Raw genomic sequence first — 25,481 nt, forward strand, 5'->3', positions numbered from 1 at the left:
GCTTCAGTGATATTTTAATTCCATGTTGACTAAGCCGACACCAGCACCGGCATGAGTGCACTGCTATTTTATAGACTACAGTCTATAGTGCACACACATCAGTGCCAAAGTTTTTAACACTGGATAAACAATGGATTTTATGGATCGGCGCCGACCAAATAGAACTGAATCGTGATTTACACGGCGGCAAAATAAGATACTGGTGTGCGGAGTTGTATTGAGAAGAATGGAATCTAATGTAATTGAATGTCGAAAGCAGAGTGCACCGCGATTTAAACGGATTTAAAGCACCATTCAGCCGACCGGGAGTTCAGAACTGCATTGGTGTTTATTATGACTACAGGAGGAAGACTAGGCAGAAGCCTACTACAGTAGGAAGCAAAGTTCTTAGAATCTTTGCTAGGAAGTGTCTGTGGCAGTTTGAAGACAAGAAAGGGTCAAAAGGGTAGCAGTGAAAGAGGATTGTTGATAACAGAACAAGTGACTGTGTAAAATAAAACACCTTTGGCAGCACGCGATGTGTTAGCCTACTACTCTTTGGCCGGCTTACAAGCCCTAACAAGTGTCTGCGCATGCCTATTGTTTTGTTTCCTGTCTAGCTAGATCCGGTGTGGTGTTGTAGTTTTTCTAACGTTACTAGTTGTTGCAACAGCATGTGAAAAAACTACAAAGTTTGCTAGGCCAAAAAGAACGTTAATCTCGTGATAAAAAAATTGACGCCATTAAAATGGGTTTGCGTTAACGCCGTTAATAACGCATTTAACTGACAGCACTAATTGTTACATTGGGTGCACTGCAAAAAATTAATTCTAACCAAGTGTTATTGATCTTATATTAAGATTAAAACATCTGAGGTAAGTCTTGATATAAAATTAATAATACTTGGTTAGATTTTGTTAGATAAGCAGTTTTTGCAGTGTGCTCCAATATGGATGACACATATTCAGCTAATTTAATACCAAGCAACATCATGCTACACACTAGCACCGGTGGGTCAGTGCACAAACAAGAAAGTTCTCAGTACTTAACTTCCTTAAAAGTGACACTGTTTCTTGATGAAATCCATGAAACTTTTAAAAATCATACAGTAGACTACAAACTCTTCTTCAAGTCAACTTCAGAAGTTCAGAAACTGAAGCATCTTACGACCCGTGATTCATTGGTTGCGACGCTCCACGACTCCACGACCAAAAGTTTAGCATGTCAGAATTTTTGGGGAATCTCTTAAGACTTCCGTGTTGACACTGACACTATGACAACACGCGTCGAGAAGGCTACGATAGGTAGGCTACACAATCTTGTCAATCGTAAAAGACCATCATGGAACACAAAAAAATTGTGTAATCTGCATAGGCCATTAGTGCATAGTAGTAGTCTTGATGCATTAACTATACAATATGCCGTTCATCAAATTGGCTTGGCAATAAGAGACCCAAACAGGCCGACCAGCGAAAATATCTAACGCACCAGATTATTTTGATAATCTGATTTAATATATACATTTGCATTTGATGCTGGCAACATGTTTAAAAAAAAAGTTGGACGGGGGCATGTTTACCACTGTGCTGCTTCACCTCTTCATTTAACAATATTCTATAAATGTTTAGGAACTGAGGAGACCAGTTGCTTGAGATATGAGAATGAAATATTGTCCCATTCCTGCCCGATATAGGATTTCAGTTGCTCAACAACTCTTCCTTTATGGAGAAATACTGTATTGCATTGTTTTACTGAAATATTCAAGGTCTTCCCCTAAAATACATTGCCTGGATGGCAGTATACACAGGTTTCTCGTTTACCAACAAAACTAGATGCGCGCGCAGCCGTGGGGCAGAAGACGCTTGGTGGCCGTCCACAACGTTATAAATTTAACCTAAATAGTCGGCTGCTGTAAGCTACAATCAGAATTTTTTTGTATACCCCTGTTGTCTCAATGATAATAACATCTCATTTCAGGCTATATTTCAGAATTTGCCGTTCATTTGCATTATATAACATTGTATTTTGTCATTTTTGGCGAAGACATGGATTCCGTTAGGGATACATCATTCAGAATTGATTGTGCCTAGCCAGATGTACCCAGGATGCCCAGGCTGTAGGCATTAATGCACCTCCACACTGTCATAGATGCTGGGTTTTGGCTGAGCCCTATAGGCCCTCTCTACTTTAGCCCAGAGGAGTCCATGATTTCCAAAAATAATGACAAATGTTTGCTGATCTCACCACAGAACCTTTTTCCACTTTACCTCAGTTAATTTTAAACCGGCTCAGGCCCAGATAAGACGGTGGTATTTTTGTATCACCTCTAAATACATTTTCTCCTTTTGCGTCGTAAAGTCTGACTAGCATTGGTGAACTGAGTATCAAACTGTGCTCATACATAAGAGATGGTTATCAGAGGTTTACCAGAGCCCATACAATGATTTTCCTTACAGAAACAGGTCTGGTTTTAATGCAGTGCTAGCCTGGAAATATCCAGACTCTTTCACAAAGTGAATAGAGTCTGGCAACTATCGATTGGGAAATGTTTGTAACATTTGCATCGCGACATTTGCTGTACACTTGTTATCATCCAAAACTAGACCCTAGCATGGTTTGGATTCCCCCTTTAAATGAATAAACTCCTAGTGACTCCTAGTCGTAAATCCAGAGAACCCTATGACTACTATCAGTCTGTATTGTCCCCTTATTCTACTTCAGTCTCATATAGGTCTCATATACTGTAGGTTGGTCACAATCTGAGCTCAACTGGCTCCCTGTTGAGTCTTGTCCTGTTATGTCATAAGACCATGATCCATAAAATGGTGTTTGGTAGTGTCCCAATTTTTACTACTATTATTATTATATTATTACTAAGGTAAAGGACACACACAATATTTGCACTCGTAGCAGCATAGCAGATCTGTGTCCTTATAAATTTAAGATTGTTCAGTGGAACAAGTTAGACAGACAAATTAAAGACATTTCCAGCCTGAACTTTTTTAAAAAGAGAATCAAGGCCTGGTAACTAGCGAGGGTAGCTGAATAGGTATTTTTCATTTTTATTTATTTAAGAAAAATGTGTTTTGTTATGTTATTGATTATCACACACTCTGTGAGTGTCTTGTTCTGTCCTGGTGTTATGTGTTGAGGACCACAATGGAAATAAGTCCTGGACTTTATTGTGTTTTTTTTTCATCCTCGATTGTATCTGATGTCTTTGTATGTGTAAGGCATTCTTGATACAATTAAATAGATCAAATCAAATCAAAACTCTACACTCAAATTTACAACAATTTCCTGTGTATTAGCCGCATTCTGTATAAACCAAAGGACAGTGTTTTATGCAAGTTAAAAAAAACAAAACCATAGTAATACCATATTAACTGCCCCCATGTATTTACCTTGTAGCTGAAGACATTTTGCGAAATCAATGTATAAACAGCAGCTAATAGTTGGGAAATTACGGAAAGGGAAAGCATTTTTGTTTTAATCATACATAAGTGAATGTCCATTCAGTGTGTCTTGGCAGAGACATATGTCAAAATCTCCCCATATCTCCACAAATATACCTCAGGGAGTGGTACTTGGACCTCTCCTATTTTCTATTTACATGACTGTCCTTGTGTGGGAACGCAAAAGGAGCTCACAAGGACTCAAAAAAGTCACCACCAAGACTCTTTGAGGGCTCTGTTTAAAGGTGACTTTCAGTCTCACCAAACTTGCCAACTTGCTAGAAATATTTATTCTTAAACTAGAAGTTAGGTGTAAGTACCTCTGCCATTTTGGGGTTCCACCCTCCATGTCCTTCCTGCATTTGTTTAAGGATGTCCACTTCCAGGAGACATTTGACTTTGTCTCCTTGCTGGAAGACATGCCCATCTGTACTCTCCTGCCTTTGTAATTCTGCATGTTCACCTGGAGACGCACAAAGTCCAAGCACAGGAGCAAAAACAAACTGTGGGCTGACGAGAACTCAGGTAATAAGTAATTAAAATTCACCATATGAACAAATATTTTTCCATATTACCTAGATTTGGAAGGTGCTCTTTGTAGTAGAATCCACCCTGAACATCAGAGACGTACTTTAGGTCCACTTTGCCCTTGTGGCCCATCCGGTACACATTGGTGGTACCATTGGACCAAGTGACACTGGCTACGCTACGACCAGACTCTGTGTCCCACCCACGGATGTCCACCACCTTGCCAATCTTCCCCTCTCCTCCTGATGGTTTGCGTACCCACAAACACACATGTGCAAACACACATAATATCCATACATATGCACAAACACACACTTGAAAAGAAAACTTGCAGAAGCAGAAACTATATCAGAAAACAGTGTGTCTTGGTGAGAAGTGGGGTTGAAATTAGACAGGTGAAAAGTGGATGACACTGAAGAGTATCCACTCAGCTGCAACAAATATAAAGTCAAATAATTATGTCAAGTAAAAAATGCAAATTAGTATCTAAAAGTTGCACAAACCCAAAATGCCACAGGATCAGTAGGAACAGTTTAAAATCACACCACCTGACAGGCACCAAATATTCTGTTTTAGAAGGTGGTTGTGACATCCATTACAAAAATGCACACAACAATGGTTACCAACCTTTCAAAATGCAATTTGCTGTATTGAACTTCATAAACCATGGCCTCTTGGCCAAACTCTCATCATGGGCCCTAATTTGAATGCTGAACAGAGCAAACTTTTAGGGGAATTTGCTTATTTGCCATCTAGTTAGATAAGAGGATATGTACCCTTCTCTTCTCTATGCGATATGCATTACCCAGTCTGACACCCTTAGAATAATTCACTAGGAGTGGGTTATTCATGTTAGCCTATAGTTAGCCTATGCACCAACTAAGCACAAATATCACTGGATCAATAGATATTGTTGCGGTAATTTGAAACATCTGTCATTTTCTTTCATTTCCAAAACTTGCTTAAACCTTGCAAGCTAACTGCATGCACAGTGTAGCCTACATTCACTGAATGTCTCTGGAGTTTTTGAGCATTTCTCTGCAGCCTATCAGCCTTCTGAAAGCAAATAGGAGTTTGAGAAGAGTGTGATGCTGTGACTCAGCATCACATCATTCCTTACAGAATTATTTTTAACAGTGTAATAACCATTGTATATCTTTTTGTACTCTCCCTTTGAGAGTTCGAAAAGGTTGTAACTGTAAATATTGTGATTTTCTGTGCCTGTTTTATAAACCAATTTCCTGACTTACCAAGGTCAATACACTACACTACTATTTACATTATTTTACCATGTTGAAGAATAAATAGGTAAATAGGGTGCTTGACCTCTGTGACTATTCATATACCTTAATGAAGCTCAAATGTTCATAATAATTGATCACTTTATGATAAAAGCATCACATTTGGTAGAGAAACTCATATAGCACCTCAGATTTGCACTGCAAAAAATGAATTCTAACCAAGTGTTAATGATCTTATATTAAGATTAAAAAATCTTTTTGGTATTGTTTTTAGTATGAAAAGACTTACCTAGCGCCCTCTCAAAAGATCATTTTGACTTAATTTAAGAAGACTTTAACTTATTTTAAGGAGTCTTATCAAGACAAATTTGCTCAACGCACTGGCAGACAAATTTGCTTGTTTTTAGGACAAATTTGCTTAACGCACTGGCAGACAAATTTGCTTGTTTTCAAGATGAGATGTCTTAAAATAAGTCGTTTTTTTTTTTAATTAAGTCAAATGATTTCACAAGAAAGTGCTAGGTAAGTCTCTTTATACTTTATACTCTTTTTTTTTATCTTGATATAAGATTAATAACACTAGATTTTGTTAGATAAGCAGTTTTTGCAGTGTAGAGAGAATAACAACGCACAGACGCAGCAATTACAGAAATTGTAGGCTACTTGCTACTTTCTTTGACTATCTATGGTTGCTGCACACAATAAACTGATTTAAGCTAATTCACTAACTCAAGACTTCAAGGCCATCATGGATATAAAACGTTTTTGAAACCAACGAAAGGATGGAGGCAGCAAAGCTAGGAGTTATTTCAGATGGGCAAGGTAGGCAAAATTGTGGTGTTTGTCAAAACATTAGCGTTACAGCTGGAATAATGATTATAGGCTGATGTTAAAGCTAACACGATGTTTAAAGCCATACACAACCGTAAATTGGGACAAAACTAAAGGTAACTTTAGCCTTTATAGGGCTGTATAAAGTTGTCCAAATGAATAGATCTTTATTAGGCGTTGTTGTAAAGATATTGCATGTGGATGTGGTATATGGCTACTTTTTAGGTGACCAACGCACAAACGAAACCGGGAAACGGACAAATATTATCAATGCTTTGAATGTTTCAGTGCGTGCACAGGGATGTCTGTAGATGGGTGTGCATAGCATTCATTCAGTCCTGCAGGTGCCCCTGTGGCCATGCATGCACCCTTAAAATAACATCTGAATAATGCGCCACTGACTTTAGAATAGGTTTTAGTGGTCTGTGGCGGAATTGTTTTCTGAATCTGCAAAATAGCACCAGGGAACGTTTGCGCCGGAACACGCCTCCTCTTTTCGCTGAACTGCCCCCAGGAGAGAATCCGACCTCACAGGGCGCTTGTTCAACATGTCCTGGCTAGGACAGCCATCCGCATCTCACTACCTCATCACAGAAGTGCCCCAGGGCTCGGTGCTAGGGCTTGCTCCTTGCTATTTACACCACCTAACTATGCTATGTATATGACCCCTCAGTCTCTGCAACAATCTCTGAATATCTCTCAGACATAGGGTGTGTTCGAAACGGGTAAAGTTGCTGCCTTTTAAGATATCTAACTGGGGAGCAAGGCAGCAATTGCGGTTCGAAACCGAAAAAACAAATTCTGCTGCCTTTTAAGATATCTTAGAATTCCCAAATAACGGTCATTTTTGAAGGCAGCATCAATGCAGACTTCATGCTCCCTCCTACCCATAATCCCTTGCGGCAACGTCTGAAACAGCTGTGAAAGGTAAACAATCATGGCGGATGACATTGGTAATGGCTGCTGAATCTGTTTAAAATGTCATTTGTGTGACCTTATTTTGCTTAGATTTGTAGATTACAGATTAGAAATAAACAATTTACTATCTGATTATGCCATTGTTGTAACCATTAATAGCGTCTGGTCTGATATATCTGCCGCCGTGAAACTAATTTATACCGTTAGCCTGCTAGCTTACGTAAGCTAATTTAGTTTAACGTCAGGCCTTTGCTAACGCCATACCGTAGTGTTAACCAAAGATTCTAGAGTGCTACTCATTTTAAAAGATGCATTTAATCCAAAGTCATGTCTAGTGAGACAGCTCTCTATGTAGGGAGGGAGGCAGTAGGCAGCTGTCTCCCGTTTCGAACACACCCATAATCTTCATGGATGAAGGCACAATACCTTCAGCTAAACCGCTTAAAGACCGAACTGCTGGTCCTCCCAGCCAAATCAACTATACAGTGATATTAACATCAACATTGACTTCTTATCTCTTGCTCCTACCAAAGTAGTGAGAACTTAGGAGCAGAGATGTAAAAGCCAGACTTCAGAAAGTAAAAGTTCTGCCACATATTTACTCCTACCATTCACTAGCTGATTCTAATTGGCACAACTTCTGAGCCAGGTAGATGAGCTAATTAGTGAAATCACCTGTGTTAAGGGCACAGGTAGAAACAATACATGGTAGGACTATACGTGACCAGACTTTTACATCTCTGCTTAGGAGTCATGCTCAATGGCCAACTAACCTCTGATTATGTTGCATCAAGTGTATGAATGATTTATCATACATGTAGCAATGATGGAAGGTTTACTATTTTGACATAAAATAGCCTATTTATTAAGTAAACTAACACCAGTGGAGTTTTTAATACTTTTAAAAATTCAACAGCTCAAAAAACAGACATTGTATATCATGTGTGAGATGGAGGAAGAAGAGCCACCAAAAGATGTCAGGAAAAGAAGATAGGCCTTCTCAAGTAAGAGATAGTGAGGACATAACAGCTCCTGTTGAATGCTATTCAGGTGATTTAAAGATAATGTGTAGGCTATCCATGATGTTATTATTTAAAGTATATACCTCTTATATCTCTCTATCTCTCTCTGTCCCTGCAGACACACGTCACTGTCAGAAAAACACAGGCACATCTAAAAGTATGCATACATGTTATCATGTAAATGGAAGACATGGCATCTAATGACCCACTTTTGCTTATAAAAATGATCTAATGTCTAATGACCCACTAGATCAATACAAAATATAAAAGTGGTATCCCCTCCTCCTCCCCCAGGGGAAAAATTTCACCCCAAGCTGAGCTGAAACTTGAGAGCCATGCATTTATATTGTATTGTGATAATACATTCAGAAAATGAGATAAGTAGCCTAAAAGTTTTGAACGCTTAAAGACTGTCTTTGCCTCTTTCGTCCTGGGCTGAATATGCTCCTCTGATCAAAACACTGGCCCCTGCAGTAAAATTGGTCCAGAACCACCACTGCTGTTTTCTATAGAATTGAATTTAAGGTTGTTAATTACCTACAAAGCTCTAAATGGCATAGCACCTTCATATATCTCTGAGCTTTAAATATCTTATCAACTTCAAATGAACCTTAAATAATTCTACTTCTAAATAAACAATTCTACTTTTGAAAAAAATAAACAAACTGCAGCTCTCTATGAACCCCGTTCCCAGAAATCATTACATATATCAAATAAACATTCATAAATGCATATAAAACATATAAAAGCATTACAATGGCTGACTTAGTCTATTATAAGACTATTTAAATAGGCATGACTGCACTCATAGAGTGTTATAAGCACTGCAAAAAATGAATTCTAACCAAGTGTTATTGAGCTTATTTTAAGATTAAAAAATCTTTTTGGTATTGTTTTTAGTATGAAAAGACTTACCTAGTGCCCTCTCAAAAGATCATTTTGACTTAATTTAAGAAGATTTTAACTTATTTTAAGGAGTCTTATCAAGACAAATTTGCTCAACGCACTGGCAGACAAATTTGCTTGTTTTTAGGACAAATTTGCTTAACGCACTGGCAGACAAATTTGCTTGTTTTCAAGATGAGATGTCTTAAAATAAGTCTTTTTTTTTAATTAAGTCAAATGATTTCACAAGAAAGCGCTAGGTAAGTCTCTTTATACTGAAAACAATACCAACTAGTTTTTTTTTTTATCTTGATATAAGATAATAACACTTGGTTAGATTTTGTTAGATAAGCAGTTTTTGCATTGAGCCCTTACAGCTCTGTCACACCTATTATTTAGAAAGCTTACATAAAGTCACATATAGGTCCATAAAGATCATTTGGTGAATAAACATAATTTGACATGATGCATAGATATCAACAGTGCCATTATCAGAGGTAAATGCTTTATTAGGCTATGCTTCTGGTACCTCAAACTGTAAGGGCTTATACAATAACATTGCAATGCTTTATGACTGTACCGTGAGAAAACTTTATTTTAAAGTTAAAGTTGAAGTTGACTAATATTTAATAGACGCTTTTATCCAAAGTGACACAGACTCGCAACGGCGGGAATCAAACCCAGGTCGACCGATTGTCAGTCGGTGACGTTACCGCTGCTCCTCTCGTCTCTGTCCATTCTGCCTAGACACAATTGAGCTCAATTCAACATTACTATAAGATATTCACCATTGCTCCTCCTCTCCAAAAATATAGCCTTCCTTTTGTCTCAGTCCACGTCCAATTTCCTACAATCTTAAAATAGTCTCTTGCTATTATTATTATTATTATTATTATTATTATTACTATTAGAGTTTATTTAATAGGGACAGATACAGTGTACATTATAAACTGAAAACAAGCTATATGATGCATACCATAGTGTTTATAGCTAATGCTTATTTACACACTTGTCCCTAGAATGGATTTTTGTATGCAGTAAAAAGAGATAGATATAGTAATAAAACAAATATACTTTAAAACTTAAAAAGAAGGCAAAAAGAACACAAGAGAGAAATGAAAGATAAAATGCAAATAGTAAAAATAAGAAAAGAAACATGGAGCTAGACATGAGTGCAAGATTATTGCTGGATTAACTAGGATTTGGTGAGTCTTTTAAAAGTGGAAAAGTTTGAAATACATTTCAGATGATCTAGAATTCCAGACTTTTGCCCCTTTCACTGAGAGGGGCTGTCTGGGCAACATATGTTTTACAGTATGGTATTCTGCAATTGCCACTGACTGCTCTGGTTCTATTGCCTTTTTGCAAACTTATTATTTTGCTCCTTATTTCTCCTAAAGGGGGTTTAGGAGAAAAAGGTCAGACTTAAGGCTGATGCCCTTACCCGTAGGCTGGTAGAGAGATATTTTGGTATAGAGATTTTTAGCCTTTCGTCCATACAAAAAAATTGTGATATGATGTTTCCTTCTTTGTTCAAAATGTTTTCAGGCTTGCAATTGGACAACATCTGTTTAATTGACGTGTTCTTGGCAGCCTTTTACATCTGTTTTTGCCGTGTTCCCACGTTGACAGAATTATTTAAAATATATGTAGGAGGGAAAATATCCATTTTTAAAAATACCCAGCTATGTGTGAACATAGCCTAAATAACCTCTAAATAAAAGCTGATTCATTTCTGGGAGACAAAGACAAGACTGTTGTAGGTAGCATTATTGTTCCCTAAGCAATCATCACTATACAGTGTAAATAGTTACAGATTGTGCCACTCTGTTTGGCGTGCTACACAGATACATCATTAGATAAAGTTAAAGTTATGGTTATATGGTTATGGTTATAGTATTTAGCAGACACTTTGGTCCAAAGCAACTTACAGAATGTGAACATTACAGTTTTTTTTTTTCTTTTTAAAGTTGGTATGCAAAAAATAGTAATAACAGTAATACCAATAATGATAATAACAATAACAATAACAATATAATCAATAATGACAATAAACACAACCATAAATATACAAACCATAACTCTAAAATTCATTAATTCAATGTAAGCTGAACAGATGAGTCTTCAACGTTTTTTTATAATGTGAAGTAAATGTTACAAAAGTAAATGTGGCTTTGCATACTATCAACATTTACAATGCTTTTACAGTGCATTTACAATGCTTTACTCTATATGCAAATACACTTCTTCATTTTCGTAATTTTCATTTTTTTCAATTTGTATGAAAAACATCAAATATGTCCTGCAATCTTGATGAAATGTCTGCTTTCTCAAAAACAAAACTCACCATCTTGATTTCCCCAGTCCCAGTCAGGTCCACGAACAACCTTCACTCCTTGAAAGATGCCTTTAAGGATAATCCTTGACAGATTTTGTCTTGGTGCTAGACTCACTCTGTCAATGCACATGCAAGCAGAAAAAAGCTGAATTCACCATATGAAAATGTACACATGGGCAATCTGTTACCAAACATTTGAATGTGAACTATAACAAATAAAATAGAACACATTTATGGATACCACAAACTGTCTTCGAACATGCTTTATCATCCCAATTCCCATTTTGATTGAAGAGAAACTATTATGTCAAATAATATAACATCTACACTTGAATATCAATTCTGTCATGTCATTTAAAATGTTTTCCAATTCATCAGGGAGGAGGTCATATTCTGTAAAAACTGAAAAGAGAATAAACAATGAAGATGAACTAAACGTAAAACTCTTTATATGCTGTAAACAATAAGAACATGCCAGAACTATTTTAAAACCTATAAATATTGTTTCAGTACAATGTTAACTAATATCAATTGTTATTCTAATGTAAGTTTCTCTGGATGAAAGTGTCTGCTCAATACTCAACAATGCGGTATCTGCCAGCTATAAATTAACATACCTTATAGTAAAGATTTGGTCTGATCTTGGTGGTGCAAAGGAACTGCCTATTCCCATATTTTCTTCACAGAAACATATAAAACTATACAAAAATCTGTGACTCCTTCCAATGCTTCTTGTCGTTCCTGGTTAACCAAGAAGGCACAGTTTCTCTTGCATTTAGCTTCCACAGTGAGGATAGAAAGCGCATAAACATAGCCAGACTTGCCTCTTCTTTCCTTCAACAGTTTGTTCCTTTTTCTCTCTTTCTTTTGAAAAATTGTGTAAAGGGCTGATGGGGCTCAAAGGAGAAATAAATACATTCCCAATTCCATGTCGGCAGCTGCTCATGTGCTTTTGATTTTCCAATTTCAAGTATGCTTAGTCCTATTTAAAATTTACAAAGAGCTCCAACCAAAACAATTAAAGTGAGTGTATGCATGCAGGCATTCTCGTCATTAAAAACATCACATATGTCCCACACAGCTCTTCACCACTTAAGCCTCTTCTACAGCAAAGCCACTCGGGGTAGGTGTTTAAATATAGACTAGATGCTAGGCTGTGATCTACAGAAAGCATTATCTGTGCTAATGGCAGACTAAACCCATCACTGCTGACAAATTCAAAGGAAATCCAACACAACAAACACATACAAAACGCATACCCCCAGAAGACACTTCTGTGATCATGTTGTGTACAAATGGCAGAAGTGCATGGAACAAATCGAACAGTTTAAACAGACATAGCACACCTAGCTTGAATTTCCCCTGGGGATCAATAAAGTATCTATCTATCTATCTATCTATCTATCTATAACAAAGAAATTAATCTATAAATATAGAAACATACCAATCTGTGCACAAGGTTTCCTTCTTAATCTAGAAAATTCAACAAAAATCTACCAAAGGTGGCCATGCTAAGCTTGGCAAAAAATATCTAGATAGTCATTCCAACGCTGCACTCAAGTGTTCTTTAAAACCGAGCAACCTTTGTCAGCTGTACAATCAAGGTGCTTCTGAGGCTGAAGAAGTTTAGAACAGCTGTTTAAAGTATAACATTCATTCTTCCAGGTTCCAAACTTCCCATTGTGCATGACTTCATTTGTGGAATGTATTCAGTTTTTTGTGTAATAATTGATGGACTAGCTGACGGCATATGGATATCCATATGTTGTACTAAGTGCACAGACACGATTGAGCAACAACAGCTGTGTCTACGTAACCTTGTTAATCAGCTTGTGCACAGTGACTTGAATAATCCCCCATCTACAGACTTGGCAATTTGGCCGAGTGTACCTACATACCTATTTATTAACTTATATCTATCTAGATATATAGGCTGTGTGTGTGTGTGTGTGTGTGTGTGTGTGTTTGAGGTCAGAAGATTACCACATTAACTGATCACCAAACTCAGAGAGATCAATTCCTCCCTCTGTAACTGGATTCTGGACCTCCTGACCAACACAAACCAACCACACCTCCTCAACCATCACCCTGAACACTGGTGTACTACAGGGATGTGTGGTGAGCCCTCTCCTCTACTCCTTCTTCACCTACGACTGTACACCTGTACATAGCTCTAACACCATCGTCAAGTTTGCAGACGACACTACGGTGATTTGTCTCATCAGCAACAACGATGAAATGGTCTACAGGGAGGAGGTCCAGCACCTTACATCGTGGTGCACTGACAACAACCTGGCTCTGAACACCAAAAAGACCAAAGAGCTCCTTGTGGACTTCAGGAAGTCTAAAGCTGGCACAGACACCCCTATTCTCAAAGGGACTGAGGTGGAGTGTTCAAGTTTCTAGGTGTCCACATCTCTGAGGACCTCTCTTGGACCCTCAACACCTCTACCCTGATCACGAAGGCTCACCAGCATCTAAAGAAGGTCCACCTGTCTCCATAGATTCTGGTGAACTTCTACCGCTGCACCATCAAGAACATCCTCACCAACTGTGTCACAGTTTGGTATGGCAACCGCTCTGCCTACGACCGAAAAGCACTGCAGAGGGTGGTGAAAACTACCCAACGCATCACCAGTTCGTCACTCCCCTCCATCGAGGCCATCCAGGGCAAGCAATGCTTGTGTAAGGCGCAGCAGCATCATCAAAGACTGTTCTCACCCCAACCACAGACTGTTAACCTTACTCCCCTCCGGGAGGTGGTACAGGTCTCGAACCCGCACCCAAACCAGCAGGTTCAGAGGAAGCTTCTTTCCTGCGGCTGTCACCCTACTGAACTCTAGCTCTGCATCCCGGTGACAACCAACCAATTGCTGCTAATAAACTGCACATTTTTATATTTCATTCATATTACTCTAAACCACCTTCTGTAAATCAACTGTATACTACTATCTACCAGTGGCGGACCGTGCGTTCAGCGGTTAGGCCTTCATTACTATTTTTTGATAATAGGGGGGCGTTCTGGGGGGGATCCCAAACAAAGATTTTTTTTTTTTTTACATTTCAGCGTTAAATGTGCAATTTCCCAGCATTTCCCAGTGGGGAAAAAAGTTTTCTCTCTCTTACGTGAGTCTGTGTAGCATTTTCTCTCACTAGGTCTCGTCACTTTCTCTCTCTTTCTCACTCCTACATGTAGGCTAATCGATTTTCCACATTAACAAATCGTACTAGCGTATTTTGATGTGAAAACGCATGCCCGATACGCAAAATGCATACAGGTTGACAATAGCCTAATGAATTAAACGTTGAAAATGAAGGAAAATAGCAATAATTAACAATAATGTCCATTCAATCAATAATATAATAACAGTAACAATATGGTCTGACTACATTAAAGAGAATATCAATAAAAACAACATCAATTAACAGCCTAATGAAAATACAAAAATACAATATAAACCATAACGCATAAGAAGCGCTTAATGAACTAAGTGCATGTTGAACAGATATGACTTTAGACCCCTCTTGAAAGACCCAAAACTATGGAGAGCACTGGCACTCATTCCACTAACATGGAACCGCTGCGGAAAGGATTTATCACCACTTGTCCCAGGTGTCTGCAAGGGACATCTCAGGGGTTCAGAGGTGTCTTTCTGGCAAATAATACATAGAGCCCAGTTCAGCTCCATATCGAAGTCTCAGAAACAAATGTTATGTATAAAACAACAAATGAATCAAGCCATTCTGACCTGCAACATGTCTACAATAGTAAATAGGAAACCAAAATAACTGAAAGTACATCTATCTGTCGCACACAAATAGGATTTAATGTGATGCAGCCTAACATAAAACTAATGACCAAACTGTGAACACAGTAGATAGCTATATGAATTACTTAGTTGAATTGAAAAGTAAAAGAGGAAACCAAGATCTTTGCTGCTTTTTAATAATTCCACCTATATTATACAGGGCTTTTTGAGGTTTTTTAAGGTATAAGGCAGGGGTCGGCAACCCGCGGCTCCGGAGCCGCATGCGGCTCTTTGATCCCTCTGATGCGGCTCAGCTTTTGAAAATAATTATTGAGTAGGCCTAGTCTATTTAATTAAAATGTATTTTATTTTAGTTCGTTCATTTTCAAAATGTACTATTGTGTCTATCTGAGTAATTTAGCCTATATAACTTTCCACCTAACTTGACTTCGTAACCGTAGCCTGCACAATAAGTTACATTCACATTGCCATGTCAATATCAAACAAAATCACAGATTCCCTCCATTTCAGTCAACAAGAACACTTTAATTGTTATTGTTGATGTGTGCGCTTGCTGTAGGCTAGATAAGGAAATGTCAGCGACCACAGCTTGCGAGCGCGAACACAAGCGGCCTGAAATGGGAAAGTTTCCATCCGAAGAAGACTGATTCTGAAAACGCGAAATGAACTGCCCGTTATATATCACACACTGCAACGAGTTAGTATTGCTGTGTTAACCCTGTTCGGTTCCACTTGCATGTGAGAAATCTTTCTCACATATGAAAAATATAAAGACAAACCTGCGCTCACGTTTAAGGGCAATTTCGTGCAAATGGCGACAGCCTCAATTCTTGCATGAAACTTCACCTCACTGAATATGAGCCAGCCAGACTCCAAGGCCATAGGTAAGGCCTAAGGCCTATACTTCTGTCATTCCACTTTACATTTCGTTACTTGCACATTAGGCCTACTTTTAAAAGAAAGTGTAGAAAGTGTTGAATGAAAGTAACTGTACGTTAAATATCCAAACTTTTCTTGTAACCGTCTTTATGTGGCTCTTCTGAGATTAAAAAAAAATAAATTTGGTAAAAGTGGCTCTCCAGGCAAAAAAGGTTGCCAACCCCTGGTATAAGGTGTCTTGGAACTCTATTTTAACACTTATAATTTGGAAGATCTACTGTCCTGAGCACAAATTAACAAAAGGAAGCTTATTCAGTGGTCTTAAAAGGCCATTACCCTGAAAGTTTTACTTGAGAGGAAAAAACGTTTTTCATGAATATTGTTTTTTTTTAAGTGATTTGACACTAAATTTCAATATTTTAGCTGGGCTCCTAGGCTGAAATCATTCAAGGGGTCCTAAAGAAGCTTCCTGTAAAATTTGGTGCTTTTATCACCTCGGTAACGGTATGTGCACTACCCAACTGGACTATATGTTCATGACTTGCAGGCACATATGACACTGCCACAGGTCTACAAGATGTGTCCAAATCATTTAATAGTTTAATCTGATATCAGCAAACTTGCTGCAGACTGTTTGTAGGGCTCTCCTATTTAGCAGTAGCTTTAACATTAACGTTACAGTGGAACTGTTCTAGGTTGTGCCGCTGCTCTTACTCAAAAGCTAATGTGGAACTACAGTCGGCTATTTGCCAAACGTATTTCGCGGTAACGTTACACTATGAGAAAATGTCTCAACAGAAAACTATAAGAAAAGGTCAAGGCACACCACCATGAAGTCACAAATGTATTGCCTAATGCTGCGACTGCTTGTTCGCTATTTCACCAATTCCGCGGACATCGGAACTTCAGCAGCCAATGAGAATTGGACTTCAGCAGCCAATGAGCTTTTAATCTCCCCTGAATTTTCTGATTGGTTGACAATTGTAGAACAAACGTAACGCTGTCGACAGTTTTGATTGAGCACACAGATGAAGTTGAGCGAGCGCGACAGAGATCTCCTGAGCGAGCGGAGGAGTGGTTTATGTGAGCACGTACAGTGAAATTGAAAGAAAGGGGGCTGTTGCACATTCATATTGATATTAGCAAACAAGCAAAGACATTACAAACATAGATTCCTGTTTGCTCAACTGCAAGTTTTTTTGTGCTGGAGTTTCATTTTTCCGGCATGGGAGTCGAACATTCTAACCACTGAGCTAAAAGCCCAGGCTTCCAACTCAGCGGTTAGAAGCGTTCTTAAGGTTAGGGGTGTAAGGATTTACACATGCAACTACCATGCTAGCTCAGTTAGCCTCCGTTACACTCACCTCCCTAAATCCTCACCCCCATGATCTGGGTCTACGGCACCACTGTAACAGAGGTCGTAATTCGTCCACCGCTCATGGCCCTCGAACCCGCCACCTCAACCCAGTTGCTAGATTACGGGGACGCTGGCGAGACACGCCGCTCCATCTGGCATCATGTTTTTGTTTGTATTTATGTAATGTTCGGAATTTTATGTAATGTTCTGTTAATTTTTTTTATTTTTCTAGTTAAATGTAATCACTCTTTATTTATATTATTTTCGATCGTTTTTGTGTTATTCTTAGTCCTTTTTTTCTGATGAACAAACTCGGCTGACACCATCAACGTCAAGTTAACGTTAACCAGCTTCCATTGGGCTGATGAGCGCCTTGGCTAGCCTGCCTTATGTCTCTGAAGTCCCTCATCCATCCGTGACGCTGCACATCCAATGTCTGGACGGAGGGATTGCTCAGCAAGGGTGCCTACTGCCTAACGTCAATCTGCAAGAGATCTGTTGCTGCCACGACCACCGAGCTGCGGCTGACATGCGAGCTGCCATGCTAGCATCTACCGGTGCCTGGAGTCTGGATTGAGTGCTAAGAAACTGATGACAGCATCAACCATGAAACAACAAACAACAAACGGTCACTGTCTAGGACCACCGAGCTGATAATCAGCACGGTCGCCCATCACAAATTCGTACTGCGTCCTTCCAGTTCTCTCCAGACTGCCAGTGAATTCTCTGGGTTGGTCCGTTATAAAGAACTTTGTTGGTGTTGCATTGTGAAGACACAGCTGTGCGCAGTTTTCACGCGGGTCATCTTTGCCCTTGGACATTTTCAGCCGGTTGGAAATTGGACTAATTTTATTTTTAATTTTTATTTATATATTTGTTTGTTGTATGTCTTGGTGTCACGGATACGCTGGCGACTACGCCGCTCCATCCGGCATCTATTGTCTTTGTTAGTCTGTGTCAATGACAATGTTCTTATTTGCATTTTCATTTATATTGATATTGTACAGCACTTTGTAACTTTGTTTTGAAAAGTGCTATATAAATAAAGATTATTATTATTATTATTATTATTATCAACACTCACCGGCATTGGAGTCAAATGCTCTAACCACTGAGCTAAAAGCCCAGGCTTCCAACTCAGCGGTTAGTCCATAAAAGTGAAACAAAACTCCATACAAACCAAGGCTAGACCACAGAGGTTATGTACTTACGGTTGAGAGTGTGCAGTCTCATATCGCTCAAAGGGGTGGGCAAGGTCGTGTTTGCTGTTCATATAGCATTGTGTGCACAAGTCATAGTCGTAGCATACTTTGCACTTCCATCGCATACCCATAATCCCATGTTTCTTGCAGCCGTCACAGATGATGTTGGAATGTCGTACCCCTGGATTGAAGACAAACATTAGAAAAAAATAGTCTTATTAATAACATGATTAACATGATTAAATAATCATGTTGTCCTCTACATGATTTAAGGAATATTTTTAAAATCACTACATTTAATGTGCCTGGAGCATTTTGATGAGTATTCCCATTTTTTGGAATACTCATCTACTAGTGAATTTAACATTGTTTCTATGTATTAGGGCTGCACGATATATCTAAAATCTATCGTTATCGCGATATCAACACATGCGATGGACATACCGCAAAGATTACTTAATTTCCGACACATTTTGATACATTTTCTGTGCCATGCGCATTCCATACAGTCTATGGTGTATTCACAGTCTGAATGTCAACATATTTTACCAAACCGATGCCGTCATGCAGCCCTAGAAGCCTGTCCCCTACCAGTTTAGGTGTGTGGTGTTTTAGGTGTTGAGGCGGGAGCTAAGTCGTGATGGCTGAAGATAGTGAGTCGAACGAGGTAGGCTACATGTGGGTAAAGAGGAATTGGTGACTCAAAGGAAAAGCACGTCTGTCATATGGAAATATTTTGGTTTTATGAAGGATGACGTGTTACAAACACAGCGCCAAATGCATTCAAATGCATCCATGCCACCATGTTAATATAAACAATTTTTTTCAATATTGTTATAGGATCAGAAGATATCTGTCTTTCACTGTAAGGCTTGTATTTCATGATTTGAAGCCCAAGACAGCAGCAGAGAGGTCCTGGACTGTCCAATCGCAGCCCCTTACTTTCACTTTCCGCTGCTCTCTTAGTCGGCATGCCGGTAGCCTAATAACGTGGGATGCGCAGCGTATGAGGTTACAGACTGGGCTACTTAAGATTTTAGATGAGTGACTGCCGCGATATAGCTTAAGTAGCTTTTTTGCTAGGCCCAGCGAAGGCTGGCAATGTGGAATATTCCGCTGGTTGGTGCACAAGTGTTCAGATTGGCTGTCTATCTGTCTTTTACGAGGATTTTCTTGGAGCAGATCGTCCACACAACTTCGATAGCCTAGTCAGTAGGTCTCTTAGATGTCCACTTTCATCAAGTCATATATAGCCTAGGCTACATAATATGTTATATTGTTTATGTAGAAAATAATACATTTATTTCTGTAATTATACATGTACACCCTCCCCCCTCAACCCTACAGTCTATGTTAGCAGCAAGTAGAATGGAGAATATTAAATATTTAAATATCGCAAGTTATATCGTTATCGCAGTACTCAATAATGTTATCGCATATCGCATGTTGTCTTAATATCGTGCAGCCCTACTATGTATTGTGCAATAAGGAAGTAAAGTAAGTAAGTAAAGTGTAATAAGTAATTTTAATCTGTTCTGGCAGACAAACTAAAGCTAATTCACTAACCGAAGGCTGATATCTATGGAAGAATATTAGACTCAAAAGTTTTGTATGTGTGTATCACGTTTTGAAACTGTAGAAATAATTTGTAACTGTAAAAATGTAACTGTAATTGTCAAAATTACAAATATGCCCTACACTTACAAATTTATTCTACAGGTACGGATCGGTTTTACAGCTACAAATCATCCTACAGTTAAAAATATTTTACCATTACAAACATATTCTACAATTACAAATCAATATTCTACGTACCACCTTAGGGATGAGATGTGTCTAATATGTATAGTGTGTGCATCAAGATTTGTAACTGTAAAACTAATTTGTGATTTAACAAAAAATGACTCATATGTCCTTCACTTACAAATATATTCCACAGTTACTAAACCTTCCACAGTTGCTTGTCTTTGAATTACAAAGCTATTCTGCCATTACGAATCTCTGCCACTCGCACAAGTATTTTCTGCAAGTATACGGATACTTTTGAGACTGTTCTGGCACTTCCTGTTGAATAGCCAATGGCGATGCTCAGGTTTGGGTAGCCAATCTAAGTTCACTAACCAATCAGAGTCAGGAGGTAGCACACCCCACCCCACGTGGGTTGAAGAGGATCGACTGTCAGAAGAACGAGGATGTTATGCTCACAATGGTGCACACGGGAGACACGCTGGCAAAACGATATAGCTTACATGGGATTAATTCAACACCGATACATGGAATTTGCTTGTCTTGTGATCTATCTGAAAATGACGTTAATTAAAAGGTCACATTCACTGACAAACCGTTTAATACTTGTTACTTTCGAAATACTATAGCTCACTCCAAGTTGCATATGCATGCTGCACGTAAAAATGATCTTCTATCCCCATTGCCCGCATTAGCCAATTAAAGAAAATACACGGAAAAACAAGCGAATCAGAAAGAGCCCTTCCCAATTACGCCGAAGGGAAACTGACTATTCATGGCCTCGCCCACCTTGGCTTGTGACCGCCTACAGGAAGACTGGAAGATTTTGCAGCTAGGGGATTGTCTCTCTGCAGCTAGTAGGAGCTAACAGCAAGTTGCCAACATGGCAGAAAAAAAATCGTGTCTGTTTTATTTCTGGCAATAACACATCAATGTTGCATGTCTTGCCTTAGAAACATGAGTTGAGGAAGAAATGGTTTGGATTTATCGTTGGAACACCACCACCGAAGTAGTGCAACATTAGTTCTGTGTTCCAATCATTTCGACAACACTCACTGCCTTAGAAAGTGGTTTTGCATCGATGCTCTGAAAACCTGGTTCTGTACCGTCATGACGATCGACCACCAGCTCACAGGCTGTAAGTACAAACAAACTTTTCCACCTAACGTCTGTTACAAAATAGCATGTTCATATTCTTCACGTTAGCATGCATGAAAAGGGTACAAGCTAGGCTTAGGCTAGCCTATATTACAGGAAGCTACACCAGGCACGTAACTGAAGTGTTCTGTTCGCGACGTGTAAAATCAGAGAATGCCTAATAGGAAGGGCTCTGGTAAAATCCATTAGAGGAATGGTCTATTTTCCCGAACGTAGCCTACAGGCCACTAACACGCCAGGTGTAGCTACTTCCATTGATTAGGCCTATTGGAAGCTAATTGTTGCAGTACATAACGCGAACGGAATGCTTCAGTTACGTGCCTGGTGTAGCTACACTCATAAGAAACTGACCACACTACCCAGAGATTTAGCTTGTTGAACCTATAATCTTCTAACCTAAGCGTTAAACCACAAATAATAATATTAGCAACAATATTTTATGCTCAACTAAGTACGGGTATTGTTCTAGTCTAAACAGGGAAAATCCAAAACACAATACCCCTGCACTATTAGGCTAAGTTGCTATCACTAGAGCTCAGGTATTTACACTTCAGTCTAATTTATGTCTTCTTGCCATTATTACATTGACATACAATTATGTTTTGTTTGATTACTTGCTGTTTACTTAGTGTTTTGTATGTCTTCCAGAGCACATCCTCATGTCAGGCTACACAGCTTTCTAGCCTACATTAGGTCATCACGTTAGAAGCAAAGGTTTGTGATCTAACTTTTATTGTTGTGCTAGTTAGTTTCTAGAAGTCTTTTTCTAGTAGGCTAATACAGGTTCTTATGTGCTCGTCAATGTTTTGGAAAGTCAATTCATGGGTTTCTTCAGGTCACTTTCCACAGGTGTATAAAATCAAGCACCTCGATTATGAATGCAGACTGCATGGTGCTTGATTAATACACCTGTGTAAATGGACCTGATGAAACCCATGAATTGCATAACAGATAGAATTGATATTACCGAATGTCTTCTTGTGGGTATGCTACTTAGTACATCATACACCTTACCACAGTCACTAAAATATTTTTGTTTCCATTGTGCCAGTACAGTTTTGTGAGATAGTGAATGTCCTGTGTACTATTAGTATCTTGTAACTTGACAGTAATACACATTTATTTACTTTAGGTACCCAAACAGAATACTTCATGAAAAGTATGAGTATTGATACAAGCACTTCGGATACACCATGGGCATGGGGGCCTGCTACCTCTACTGCCATCAAGCCTGTTCATCCAAGGCCAGCTAGAAGACCTCGGGTTGATCAAGAGGAGGAGGAGGATGAAAGCGACATCTCCACAATAACACCTGATGGCTCCACCTATGGCCCAGCGCAATTAAAGAGCAATGTAATAAAATCATCACAGCCAACGAATGTGTTTTGTGTGTGTTGTCCCTTCGGATCCCCAGGACAATACAAGCCGAAACAACAACTCCGACCAACTCAGACAAACTTTTCCCTAAATAATCCCAGCACCATCTTACAAAGGATCTGTAGGCCAGATGTCTGCATCGTCTGGCAAAAAGAGGACATTGTTAATTCTGTGCATAGTTTGGATGTTCTTGTTTTGTGTTTGCATTATTTTAATAGACTGCAATATTACTATTTGTCAGTGTTTCACGGACCACCTAGCAACAGTAGACCTACTTCAACAGTTTATTACACAATAGGCCTTCTTACTGAACCACCTTGCTTATTGTCTTTGCACCTTGCTTATGGTGTCAGAGGATTCATATGATTTAAACTGGCATAGGTTACATCAGTGTTGCAGAACTGTTTGGATTTACATACAAGTTGGTTCAATATTGCAAACAACTCCTCTATTATATTTTACCACATCTACTTGTGGAACACTTGAGATAGCTTGTGGACCACACTTTGAGTACCACTGCTGTATGTAAATATAATAAAGTTGTTTATAGAAAATTGACCTGTTTTGTATATTTGTTTTAGAAGTTTCATCAGTTTTTGTCCCTTTTAAGCTAAAGGTTTATCTTACCTTTCATATCTTCTGTCTCACAGAGGGCCATAGTCGAATGTTTAGTGCATTTTGAAGGGAGTACATTATGCTAAGGCAGACTGGTTCTAATCCTGGCTACAGGGTCATACAGACAACAGGGGTACTGGTGTTGCCCATTTTTCTAACCACATGAGCAATCCCCTTACGAAAAAGTAGTATAGGAATCTTATAGTATTTGGGGCAAAATATTATAGTAATCTTATAGGAATAATTGGGACATACTGTAGAAGTACTACTAATAACTATAATATCCTGTAACCGCTATAGTTTTTCTATAGTAGTCTTATAGTACCTATAGTATGTCCAAATACTATAGTATTCCTATAAGATTACTGTAATATTTAGTCCCAAAATACTATAAGATTCCTATAGTAGGCTACTTTTTCGTACTTTTTCGTTTTTTCATATGTGACAGAAAACAACTTGAGTAGGCTAACCTCTGCCAATGTCAGGCTATTATAGTTCTCATTACCGGAGAAGTCTTGCATCACACATTCTCTGCTTCTGTAGGCATTCTGGTACAATTCCAGCAAAATATAGCTAGGTAGGCGTGTTTGCATTTAGATCTATCTATATATTGGGCTATGACCAAGTGGTTTTTCAATGATAGTATCATGGAATTCAAACCATAACTATCTAGCTATTCCGATAGCATTAGCAGGCTAGGTCAGTGGCTGAACTGCATTTAGGGTGCTTACCTGTGTTGTGAAGTAAAATATCTACTAGGAAGATTGCAAAGACTTTTGACTGTGTAAAGAAATAGGTCTTTATTTTAAAACGTTTCCAACTGTTTATTACTTGAAAGCAAGATGACGATTGTCACAAACGTTTACCTCTTTTAGGAGAAATTTTAAGCTAAAAGGCAATTGTTACCATTCTATTAAACCAATGTTCACCGACAAACAATCAGGAAGCGGTTCTTCTTCCTACTCGAACACTAGGATCAAACACATGAAGTTGTATCTCCGAAGACATTTTGTGCAACAGTTTTGACTCGAGTTTTAGCCAGGTTTTAGCACTGTAAAGTTGAATATGGAGCATAGCACAGGCAGAATCGGATGAGGACGCACTGGAGGAAGCGTCACAGTACTGTTAGCCAATCAGAGGTGAATTCATTAGCATGTCATTAATATTCATGACTAGAGGCTTAAATCCAGTCGTTCCTCCCGCCCACCTTCCCCACCAAACTAGAACAGCATGAAACAGGCGAGGACAGCATTTTTTTCACCAAAACCGGCTCACAGGGCATTCATCAATACTACAGACCACTGCAAAATTAATGAAAAAACGATGAGATGAGACCTTTAAATGAGTCTACTTCCTTCTGTGAACTGTCCCATATTCTAAGCAAGATTCATGAGCTACACAGTGAATGTAGGCTAATAAAATAGATAATCACCGGTGTATAATAGGCTATAGGCTACTTGTCACTGGCTTTCTTCCGGGGCAAAAGTATGTCCATGTCGTGTATGTGTCGAAAACTAGCATAGTTAGTTAATTATAAGGTAAGTATATATTAGTCTATGCGAGTGGCCAGCTGTTGCAAGAGAAAATTAAGACCAGGCCTATTTGCTCCGGAAAACTTAAATTGTGCTGTGGATTGTCATGACAGAGAAGTCTTAGTATGTTAAGCTTAGGTCACTAGCCTATGGCTTTACGTTTTGATAGCTAGGTTATTTTGCTAGTCTATACCAAGGTCCACATTGCATGAGGCCAGCTATTGGGAGAAAAATGGACATAATTTCGCCTGGAAAACAACACAATATGATGTGGATGGTTATTGTATGCTTGAGATGTGAGAGCGAGCTAAGTTAACAGATCAATGGAGAGAAGTTTGTCATCATGACAGCATCACAGATTCTCTTTAGAGTTTAGACCGTCATGGAGTTTACGTGCACAGCGCAAGCACAACACAACCCACCCACGTTGGTACACACTCCTGGCTCTGTGATTGGTTAGTGAACTTAGATTCCTGATTGACTAGCCAAACCTGAGCATCACCATTGGCTATTCAACAGGAAGTGCCAGAACAGTCTCAAAAGTATTTGTATACTTGCAGAAAATACTTGTGCGAGCAGCAGAGATTTGTAATGGCAGAATAGTTTCGTAATTGAAAGACAACAATGTTCTTAACATCTGTATTTTAC

General features: G+C 38.8%; 1 protein-coding gene across 4 annotated transcripts in view; it reads right to left on the bottom strand.

The window, feature by feature from the left end:
• Positions 1–25,481, bottom strand: part of mib2 (MIB E3 ubiquitin protein ligase 2) — a 252,110-nt gene that overhangs the window by 181,471 nt on the left and 45,158 nt on the right. For 3 of the 4 annotated variants that reach the window (XM_048240469.1, XM_048240470.1, XM_048240468.1), the window contains exons 3-6: positions 18,415–18,586; positions 11,207–11,313; positions 4,010–4,204; positions 3,755–3,897 (exon numbers count right to left, since the gene is read on the bottom strand). In XM_048240469.1, the coding sequence (XP_048096426.1) occupies positions 3,755–3,897; positions 4,010–4,204; positions 11,207–11,313; positions 18,415–18,586 (617 nt within the window). Of the gene's footprint in view, positions 1–3,754; positions 3,898–4,009; positions 4,205–11,206; positions 11,314–11,814; positions 12,591–18,414; positions 18,587–25,481 lie in introns of those variants that run through there. The other variant, XM_048240471.1, reaches the window with a different exon arrangement.

The sequence above is a fragment of the Alosa alosa genome, chromosome 4 (assembly GCF_017589495.1).
Source record: "Alosa alosa isolate M-15738 ecotype Scorff River chromosome 4, AALO_Geno_1.1, whole genome shotgun sequence".
NCBI classification, from domain to species: Eukaryota; Metazoa; Chordata; class Actinopteri; order Clupeiformes; family Clupeidae; genus Alosa; species Alosa alosa.